General features: G+C 37.8%; 1 protein-coding gene across 1 annotated transcript; it reads left to right on the forward strand.

Annotated features, from left to right (window-relative positions):
• Positions 1–1,567: 1,567 nt before the first annotated feature.
• LOC133099580 (olfactory receptor 51H1-like) lies at positions 1,568–2,521 on the forward strand. Its single transcript, XM_061203327.1, is given in 1 exon segment — positions 1,568–2,521. A coding segment is annotated over 1 exon segment (954 nt).
• Positions 2,522–11,695: the final 9,174 nt, after the last annotated feature.

An 11,695-nucleotide genomic window follows, 5' to 3' on the forward strand; every position in this document is an offset into this window, starting at 1 on the left:
CATACTCATTTCAATGTCCATGCCTGCCTTTTCTTCAGTATTCTGATCATGATTCGAATGGAAATTTAGAAGGTGAATCAGAATACAGAAAGACTGAAGAAACTGGGATAGTTAGGAGGCTGTTATAATATCAGGGGAAATGATGGTGATTTTGGCTAGATTATTTTCATTGGGATCTGAAAGGAGGGGATATTTCAAAGATAGTTGACTTGGGGAACGTATTACAGAGTGAAAAGAGATTCTAGTTTTTTTTTTTTTTTTCCTGGAGTTTTCATGGATAACAGGAAAGGGAGGAAGGCCCAACAGGTCTTAGAGGGTGAACTCGGGGGAAAGGGGAATTATAATTTGTGGTTCTGCTGGACGTTCATTTACAATGTACACCAATGCACACCAATGTGAAGGTACTTAATAGACAAATGGAGACAAACTTTCCCATTGCAGAGGAAAGAAGTTGGGGAGGCTTTGCAGCCCAAAAGTGTTATGTGAAGTAATGGGAATATATGAGCTTGCACACTACACTCTGGGCTCCTTGCTAAATGTTATTAACCCTGGGGTTCTGGAATATCATGATTCTCTGCCTGGCTCTGTAGGTGATGCCCCTCAAGACCTGTCAGCTTCACCCTCCAGCCCCCAACTCTGGAGAACTTCAAAGCACTTGGTGCTGTCATAACAGCTTTTATGATAAGAGGGATGAAAAAAAAAGATATTTAAGAGAAAAGTGCCTTCTAATTAAGCCCATGGCCATAGGACTGTCTCAAAGGCAAGGTCAGAAGAAAATGTACAAGTTTAAGCAGCCAGTGAGGTGGAGGTGGGATTGGGTCAGAAGGAGTTTAACAAAAGTGAATTCATCTCAGTTCCCGTCTTGTTTACCAGATTTAGCTTCAAAGAACTCTTGAATACTTCCTCTAGGCCAACCCACCTTCACGGGAGAGAAATTTGTCACTGTTGAGCACATTGGAAAGAACCTTTGCGCTCCAAAGGCTTTTCCAGAAAAGAAACACAGAAAATGTTGGTTCTTTAACAGCACCAGAGGAAAAAACAACCAGCCTCCTCAGAGGATGGTTTTGAAAATACATCATTTGTTTGAATGTGTCTCTTTTGTTAACAGGTCACACTATGGAAAACCTGTCTCTAAGAATACATAGAAATGGAGTCTAAACTGCTTGTTCCTAACATCATACTAAATTTAAACAGAAAATTATTCTCCCTTCTTCATTGTTTACTTTGAGAATACAGTCTGGAGAGAGGCTTTTGTGTATAGCTTAAGTGAGAAAGGAGGTTGTTTAGGCCAAAGAGAGAATAGATACTGAGAGGCTAAAGCAATAAGCAGAGATTAACTCATAAAATTTATTCAATATCACTTTATTCAAGGAGAAGATTAAATTATACAGAAAATGGAGGGAATGGAGCTCCTCAGAGGAATGAGTTTTCTCTCATGGCCTGAGAAAGGGTGATGGGGCAGCTCTTCCTTTCCAGCCCTTAGTACTTGGTAGGGACTTTATAAGTGATGATCAAATGAATGAATGCTTCTTACATATAGGGTGGACAGCTCCCTCCTGGAATCACTATGTTTTCCTGCAACACCAGCACTTCTGGTCATTCTACCTTCCTCCTCACTGGTTTCCCAGGTCTGGGAGCTTCTCATCATTGGGTTTCCATCCCCATCAACCTCATCTGTGTGGTTTCCGTCCTGGGTAAGGGTATCATCCTCTTCCTGATCCGCACAGATCCAGCCTTACACGAACCCATGTACATCTTCCTGTCCACGCTGGCAGCCTCTGATCTGGGCCTCTGTGCCTCCACCTTCCCCACCATGGTGCAGCTTTTCTGGCTGGGTGTTTGTGAGCTGCCCCTCAATCTTTGTGCAGCACAGATGTTCTTCATCCACGCCTTCACCTATGTGGAATCTGGTGTGCTGCTGGCCATGGCCTTTGATTGCTTTGTTGCCATCTGGGACCCTCTGCACTATGCCTCAGTTCTTACCCACTGAGCCATGGCCAAAGTGGGGCCTGCCATCCTGGTGAGGGCCGTCCTGCTCAATCTCCCAGGACCCATCCTCCTGCGGTGTCTGCTCTTTCCCCAGATCAGTGTACTCTCTCACTGTTACGGCCTGCACTGTGACCTTGTGGGTTTGGCCTGTTCGGAAACTCAGGTCAACAGCCTGGTTGGCCTGGTCTCCATCCTCCTCTCTTTGGACTTTGACTCTTCCCTCATCATACTGTCCTATGCCCTGATCCTATGGACCGTGCTGAGCATTGCATCACCTGGGAAACGACTAAAGGCACTCAACACGTGTGTCTCACACCTCTGCATTGTTCTCATCTTTTACTTGCCCAAACTGGGGCTGTCTGAGTTGCACCGAGTAGAGAAGCACAGCTACCCTGCTCTGGCAGTGCTTATGGCCAACCTGCACTTCTTGGTTCCGCCCTTCATGAACCCCACTGTCTACTGCATCAAGTCTAAGCAGATCCGTCAGGGCCTCCTAAAGCGCTTCCAGCAGAAAAGGGTTGATGTCTCGTAGAGCAATAGAAGGACACAGTGGCACGCAACCCCTGTGGGTCAACCTGGATCTTGGGGGAGGATTAGTGGTGGAGTTAACTTTTGAGGTTTCTGAATGTTTCAGATCTTACCACTGAGCCTTTTGTGAGGCAGCATCAGCTTCTATAATTACAGTTTTGGGGGACTGAGATCATTGGAAAGCATATAGAAGTATCATCTTGGTAATCCTCTTGTTGCTCTGATCAGAGTTGAACTATTTCATACTCATATATACTGTAACATCTCCTTGCCTAGGGGACTCACTGAGAGGATGTGTGTGCATATCTATTTGTGCAGGCACTTCTATCCTTTTCCCCACTGGAGTCTACCCCCGACCCATTCCATTTCAAACCTAAGGAAGAACTATATTTCTATTCTATTATGTATAATAAGAATATTATGTGTAAGTAAGCTATATTCACCTTAATACTAGCCCTCTTCTCCCACATTTAATATTAACCAGCTCATATACCAAGAAATAGAAAAGGGGAGTGGTTGGTGGGAAACACGTAGGATAATACTGTACCTGCTGAGTTCATTTAGCCCCTATTTACACCTTAGGGAGTGGCAGTTTTCTCTTGGTTGTCTTCATGTGTGTCTCTGCTTTGAGCTAGAGAGAAAGTTTGGTGTTGCCAAGCCCAGGAAAGCTTCTCACTGTGCATTTAGATTTTCTTATGATTAAGTATTGATATTTGAAATTACGGTTATGTCCACTTTCTGAGCCTGCATTAGAGCCCACATGAGGAAAAAGTCCACATTTGTTGCTAGATTCCATCGTTTTTTTAAGAAAGAATTTCACCTAGGATTTACAAAATGTCTATCTCTAAAACTGCCAACCCTGTCAGGTATGATTAGTAAAGATTTAAATATTAATTTTCACATTCTGATGTCAATATTTAGTAACTGCATGATGGGTGAGCCATTCCCATGCATGAGACAATGAAAGGAATTCCTTCAGCATTAACAGCTCCTATCTTTCAGGTCTTTATTATTATTTTTCTTCCTTCCTGAGGCGAGTTCTTTTTATTGATTCATTTTTTTTTAAAAAGCCAGTTTATTGAGGTATGATTGGCATATTAAAAGCTGTGCATATTTAGTGTATACAACTTGATGGGTTTGGCGATATGAGGTCTACTGTACAGCATAGTCTCTGTCGTTAACAATACTGTATTGTATCTTAAAAATTTTCTAAGAGGGTAGATCTTGTGTTCCTATCAAATATAAAAATAATAATAAATAAAAAAGGCAAGAGGAAACTTTTGGAGATGATGGATATGTTTATGGCATAGATTGGGGTGATAGTTTCACAGAGCCCTTAATTTTATTGGTGTCATCTACTTGATAGTTTTGAGATGTGAACCCTATCATTCTGACTGAACACTTATATCACAGGAGGCTGGGTAGGTTTGCAGCAATGTGCACTTTAGCCATTTGCCTTTATTTATTTATTAAATTGAAATATAGTTGATTTACAATGTTGTGTTTGTTTCTGGTGTACAGCAAAGTGATTCAGTTATACACACACACACATATATATTCTATTTCATATTCTTTTCCATTAGAGTTTATCACAAGATATTGAATATAGTTCCATGTTCTATATAGTAGGACTTTAAAAAAAAATCTATTTTATATATAGTAGTTTGTATCTGCTAATCCAAAACTCCTAATTTATCCCTCCCCCCATTCCCCTTTGGTAACCATAAGCTTGTATGCTATGTCTGTGAGTCTGTTTCTGTTTTGTAAATAAGTTCATTTGTATCATATTTTTAGATTACACATATAAGTGATATCATATGATATTTATCTTTGTCTGAATTACCTCACTTAGTATGATAATTTCTAGGTCTACTCATGTTGCTGCAAATGACATTATTTCATTCCTTTTAATGGCTGAATAGTATTCCATTGTGTGTGTGTGTGTGTGTGTTTCTGTATATAACATCTTTAGTCATCCATCTGTCAATGGACATTTAGGTTGATTCCATATCTTGGTTATTGTAAATAGTGCTACTATGAACATAGGGGTACACATACCTTTTTGAATTATACTTTTGTCTGGGTATATGCCCAGGAGTGGGATTGCTGGATCATATGGCAACTTTTTAGATTTTTAAGGAATGTTTGTACCTTTCCCCATAGTGGCTATACCAATTTATATTCCCACCAACAGTGTAGGAGGGTTCCTTTTTCTCTACATCCTCTCCAGCATTTAACATTTGTAGACTTTTTGGTGATGGCCATTCTGACTGGTGTGAGGTGACACCTCATTGTAGTTTTGATTTCATTTCTCTAATAATTAGCTATGTTGAGCATTTTTTCATGTGCCTATTATTGGCCATCCACATTCTTTGGAGAGATGTCTGTTTATGTCTTCTGCCCATTTTTTTGCTTGGGTTGTTTGGTTTTTTTGATATTGAGCTGTATGAGCTATTTGTATATTTCAGAAATTAAGCCATTTTTCGTCGCATTGTTTGCATATACCTTCTCCCATTCCATAGGTTGTCTTTCTGTTTTCTTTATGGTTTCCTTTGCTGTGCAAAAGCTCATAAGTTTGATTAGGTTTCATTTGTTTATTTTTACTTTTATTTCTATTGCCTTGGGAGACTGACTGAAGAAAACATTGCTACAGTTTCTTTCAGAGAAAGTTTTGCCTGTATTCTCTTCTAGGAGTTTTATGGTGTCATGTCTTATATTTAAATCTTTAAGCCATTTTGAGTTTATTTTTGTGTATGGTGTGAGTTAGTGTTCTGAACTTCATTGATTTGCATGTAGCTGTCCAGCTTTCCCAACACCACTTGCAGAAGAGACTGTCTTTTCTCCACTGTATATTCTTGCTCCTTTGTTGAAGATTAATTGACCGTAGGGGCGTTGGCTCTCTATTCTGTTCCATTGATCCATATGTCTACTTTTGTGCCAATACCACACTGTTTTGATTACTGTTGCTTTGTGGTATTGTCTGAAGTCTGAGAGGGTTATGCCTCCAGCGTTGTTCTTTTCACTCAGGATTGCTTTGGTAAGTCTGGGTCTTTTACGGTTTCACATAAATTTTAGGATTATTTGCTCTAGTTTGGTGAAAAATGTCATGGGTAATTTGATGGGGATCACATTAAATCTATAGATTGCTTTGGGTAGTATGGCCATTTTAACAATATTAATTCTTCCAATCCAAGAACATGGGATATCTTTCCATTTTTAAAATCACCTTCAATTTCTTTTATCAATGTTTTGTGAATCTTTTTTTGTTTCATAGATGTGTTGATTTGTATTATATTTTAGATTCCACATATAAGTGATATTGTATGGTATTTGTCTTTCTCTTTCTGACTTACTTCACTTAGTATGATAAGCTCTAGGTCCATCCATGTTGCTGCAAATGGCATTATTTCATTCTTTTTGATGGCTGAGTAATATTCCATTGTATATATACCACATCATCTTTATCCATTCATCTGTTGATGGACATTTAGATTGTTTCCATATCTTGGCTATTGTAAATAGTGTTAGTATGAACATAGGGGTGCCCTTTCAAATTATAGTCTTGTCTGGGTATATGCCCAGGAGTGGGATTGCTGGGTCATTGGCAACACTATTTTTAATTTTTTGAGGAACCTCCATACTGTTTTCCATAGTGGCTGTACCAATTTACTTTCCCACCAACAGTGTAAGAGGGTTCCCTTTTCTCCAAACCCTCTCCAGCATTTGTTATTTGTAGACTTTTTGATGATGGCCATTCTGAATGGTGTGAGGTGGTACCTCATTGTAGTTTTGATTTGCATTTCTCTAATAATTAGCGATGATGAACATCTTTTCATGTGCCTATTGACCATCTGTATGTCTTCTTTGGAGAAATGTCTATCTAGATCTTCTGCCCATTTTGTTGTTTGGGTTGCTGTTTTGTTGTTGTTGAGTTATAAGACCTGTTTGTATATTTTGGAAATTAAGCCCTTGTCAGAGGCATTGTTTGAAAATATGTTCTCCCATTCCATAGGTTGTCTTTTCATTTTGTTTATGGTTTCCTTTGCTGTGCAAATTTTGTAAGTTTGATTGGGTCCCATTTGTTTATTTTTGCTTTCATTTCTCTTGCCTTGGGGGACTGACCTAAGAAAACATTGGTGTGATTTATGTCAGAGAATATTTTGCCTATGTTCTCTCCTAGGAGTTTATGGTGGCATACCTTATGTTTAAATCTTTAAGCCAGTTTGAGGTTATTTTTGTGTATGATGTGAGGATGTGTTCTAAATTCATTGATTTCCATGCAGCTGTCAAACTTACCCAGCACCACTTACTGAAGAGACTGTCTTTCCCATTTTATATTCTTGCCTCCTTTATCAAAGATTTTTAAAAAAATCATCTTTACTGGAGTATAATTGCTTTACAATGGTGTGTTAGTTTCTGCTGTATAACAAAGTGAATCAGCTATACATATACATACATCCCCATATCTCCTCCCTCTTGTGTCTCCCTCCCACCCTCCCTATCCCACCCCTTTAGGTGGTCACAAAGCACCGAGCTGATCTCCCTGTGCTATGCGGCTGCTTCCCACTAGCTATCTATTTTACATTTGGTAGTGTATATATGTCCATGACACTCTCTCACTTTGTCCCAGGTTACCCTTCCCCCTCCCCGTGTCCTCAAGTCCATTGTCTATGTCTGTGTCTTTATTCCTGTCCTGCCCCTAGGTTCTTCAGAACCATTATTATTATTATTTCTAGATTCCATATATATGTGTTAGCATACGGTATTTGTTTTTCTCTTTCTGACTTACTTCACTCTGTATGACAGTCTCTAGGTCCATCTACCTCACTACGAATAACTCAGTTTCTTTTTATGGCTGAGTAATATTCCATTGTATATATGTGCTACATCTTTATCCATTCATCTGTCAATGGACACTTATGTTTCTTCCATGTCCTGGCCATTGTAAATAGTGCTACAATGAACATTGTGGTACATGACTTTTTTTGAATTATGGTTTTCTCAGGGTATGTGCCCAGGAGTGGGATTGCTGGGTTGTATGGTAGTTCCATTTTTAGTTTTTTAAGGAACCACCATACTGTTCTCCATAGTGGCTGTATCAATTTACATTCCCACCAACAGTGCAAAAGGGTTCCCTTTTCTCCACACCCTTTCCAGCATTTACTGTGTGTAGACTTTTTGATGATGGCCATTCTGACTGGTGTGAGGTGATACCTCATCGTGGTTTTGATTTGCATTTCTCTAATGAGTAGTGATGTTGAGCATCCTTTCATGTGTTTGTTACCAAACAGTATATCTTCTTTGGATAAATGTCTATTTAGGTCTTCTGCCCATTTTTGGATTGGGTTGTTTGTTTTTTATGATATTGAGCTGCATGAGCTGCTTGTATATTTTGGATATTAATCCTTTGTCAGTTGCTCATTTGCAAATATTTTCTCCCATTCTGAGGGTTGTCTTTTCGTCTTGTTTATGGTTTCCTTTGCTGTGCAAAAGCTTTTACGTTTCATTAGGTCCTATTTGTTTATTTTTGTTTTTATTTCCATTTCTCTAGGAGGTGGGTTAAAAAGGATCGTGCTGTGATTTATGTCATAGAGTGTTCTGTGTATGTTTTCCTCTAAGAGTTTTATAGTGTCTGGCCTTACATTTAGGTCTTTAATCCATTTTGAGTTTATTTTTGAGTATGGTGTTAGGGAGTGTTCTAATTTCATACTTTTACATGTACCTGTCCAGTTTTCCCAGCACCACTTATTGAAGAGGCTGTCTTTTCTCCACTGTATATTCTTGCCTCCTTTATCAAAGATAAGGTGACCATATGTGCGTGGGTTTATCTCTGGGCTTTCTATCCTGTTCCATTGATCTATATTTCTGTTTTTGTGCCAGTACCATACTGTCTTGATTACTGTTGCTTTGTAGTATAGTCTGAAGTCTGGGCGCCTGATTCCTCCAGCTCCATTTTTCTTTCTCAAGATTGCTTTGGCTATTCGGGGTCTTTTGTGTTTCCACACAAATTGTGAATTTTTTTGTTCTAGTTCTGTGAAAAATGCCATTGGTAGTTTGGTAGGGATTGCATTGAATCTGTAGATTGCTTTGAGTAGTAGAGTCATTTTCACAATGTTGATTTTTCCAATCCAAGAACGTGGCATATCTCTCCATCTGTTTGTATCGTCATTAATTTCTTTCATCAGTGTCTTATAGTTTTCTGCATACAGGTCTTTTGTCTCCTTAGGTAGGTTTATTCCTAGGTATTTTATTCTTTTTGTTGCAGTGGTAAATGGGAGTGTCTCCTTAATTTCTCTTTCAGATTTTTCATCATTACTGTATAGGAATGCAAGAGATTTCTGTGCATTAATTTTGTATCCTGCTACTTTACCAAATTCATTGATTAGCTCTAGTAGTTTTCTGGTAGCATCTTTAGGATTCTCTATGTATAGTATCATGTCATCTGCAAACAGTGACAGATTTACTTCTTCTTTTCCAATTTGGATTCCTTTTATTTCTTTTTCTTGTCTGATTGCTGTGGCTAAAACTTCCAAAACTATGTTGAATAATAGTGGTGAGAGTGGGCATCCTTGTTTTTTTCCTGATCTTAGTGGAAATGGTTTCAGTTTTTCACCATTGAGAACGATGTTGGCTGTGGGTTTGTCATATATGGCCATTATTATGTTGAGGTAAGTTCCCTCTATGCCTACTTTCTGGAGGATTTTTATCATAAATGTGTGTTGAATTTTGTCTACAGCCTTTTCTGCATCTATTGAGATGATCATATAGTTTTTCTCCTTCAATTTGTTAATATGGTGTATCACATTGATTGATTTGCATATATTGAAGAATCCTTGCATTCTTGGGATTATCCCCACTTGATCATGGTGTATGATCCTTTTAATGTGTTGTTGGATTCTGTTTGCTAGTATCTTGTTGAGGATTTTTGCATCTATGTTCATCAGTGATATTGGCTTGTAATTTTCTTTCTTTGTGACATCTTTGTCTGGTTTTGTTATCAGGGTGATGGTGGCCTCGTAGAATGAGTTTGGGAGTGTTCCTCCCTCTGTTATATTTTGGAAGAGTTTGAGAAGTATAGGTGTTAGTTCTTCTCTAAATGTTTTGATAGAATTCGCCTGTGAAGCTCTCTGGTCTCTGGCTTTTGTTTGTTGGAAGATTTTTAATTACAGTTTCAATTTCAGTGCTTGTGATTGGTCTGATTATATTTTTATTTCTTCCTGGTTCAGTCTTGGAAGGTTGTGCTTTTCTAAGAATTTGTCTATTTCTTCCAGGTTGTCAATTTTATTGGCATAGAGTTTTTTCTAGTAATCTCTCATGATCCTTTCTATTTCTGCAGTATCAGTTGTTACTTCTCCTGTTTCATTTCTAATTCTATTGATTTGAGTCTTCTCCCTTTTTTTCTTGATGAGTCTGGCTAATGGTTTTCCAATTTTGTTTATATTCTCAAAGAACCAGCTTTTAGTTTTATTGATCTTTGCTATTGTTTCCTTCATTTATTTTTCATTTATTTCTTATCTGATCTTTATGATTTCTTTCCTTTTGCTAACTTTGGGTTTTTTTGTTTCTTCTTTCTCTACTGCTTTAGCTGTAAGGTTAGGTTGTTTATTTGAGATGTTTCTGTTTCTTGAGGTAGAACTGTATTGCTATAAACTTCCCTCTTAGAACTGCTTTGGCTGCATCCCATAGGTTTTGAGTCGTCGTGTTTTGTCATTTTTTTCTAGGTATTTTTTGATTTCTTCTTTGATTTCTTCAGTGATCTCTTGGTTATTTAGTCACATATTTTTAAGTCTCCATGTGTTTGTATTTTTTACAGTATTTTCCTGTAATTGATATCTAGTCTCATAACATTGTGGTCAGAAAATCTACTTGATATGATTTCAATTTTCTTAAATTTACCAAGGCTTGATTTGTGACCCAAGATATGATCTATCCTGGAGACTGTTCCACGAGCACTTGAGAAGAAAGTGTATTCTGTTGTTTTTGGATGGAATGTCGTATAAATATCAATTAAATCTGTCTGGTGTATTGTGTCATTTAAAGCTTGTGTTTCCTTATTTATTTTCTTTTTGGATGATCTGTCCATTGGTGAAAGTGGGGTGTTAAAGTCCCCTACTATGATTGTGTTACTGTTGAGTTCCCCTTTTATGGCTGTTAGCATTTGCCTTATGTATTGAGGTGCTCCTATGTTGGGTGCATAAATATTTATAATTGTTATGTGTACTTCTTGGATTGATCCCTTGATCATTATGTAGTGTCCTTCTTTGTCGTTTGTAATAGCCTTTATTTTAAAGTCTATTTTGTCTATTATGAGAATTGCTACTCCAGCTTTCTTTTGATTTTCATTTGCATGGAATATCTTTTTCCATCCCCTCACTTTCAGTCTGTATGTGTGCCTAGGTCTGAAGTGGGTCTCTTGTAGACAGCATATATTCGGGTCTTGTAATTATATTCATTCAGCCAGTCTACGTCTTTTGATTGGAGCATTTAATCCATTTACATTTAAGGTAACTATTGCTATGTATGCTCCTTTTACCATTTTCTTAATTGTTTTGGGTTTGTTATTGTAGGTCTTTTCCTTGTCTTGTGTTTCCTGCCTAGAGAATTTCCTTTAGCATTTGTAGTAAAGCTGGTTTGGTGGTGCTGAAGTCTCTTAACTTTTCTTGTCTGTAAATTTTTAAATTTCTCTGTCGAATCTGAATGATATCCTTGTTGTTTAGAGTAATCTTGGTTGTAGGTTTTTCCCTTTCATCACTTTAAATATGTCCTGACACTGCCTTCTGTCTTGCAGAGTTTCTGCTGACAGATCAGCTGTTAACCTTATGGGTATTCCCTTGTATGTTATTTGTTGCTTTTCCCTTGCTGCTTTTAATATTTTTTCTTTGTAATTAATTTTTGATAGTTTGATGAATATGTCTCTTTGCATGTTTCTCCTTGGATTTTTCCTGTATGGGACTCTCTGTGCTTCCTGGACTTGATTAACTATTTCCTTTCCTATATTAGGGATGTTTTCAACTATAATCTCTTCAAATATTTTCTCAGACCCTTTCTTTTTCTCTTCTTCTTTTGGGAACCCTGTAATTTGAATATTGGTGCGTTTAATGTCCCAGAGGTCTCTGAGACTGTCCTCAATTCTTTTCATTCTTTTTTCTTTATTCTGCTCTGTGGTAGTTATATCTAG

The sequence above is a fragment of the Eubalaena glacialis genome, chromosome 10, assembly GCF_028564815.1.
Source record: "Eubalaena glacialis isolate mEubGla1 chromosome 10, mEubGla1.1.hap2.+ XY, whole genome shotgun sequence".
NCBI classification, from domain to species: domain Eukaryota; kingdom Metazoa; phylum Chordata; class Mammalia; order Artiodactyla; family Balaenidae; genus Eubalaena; species Eubalaena glacialis.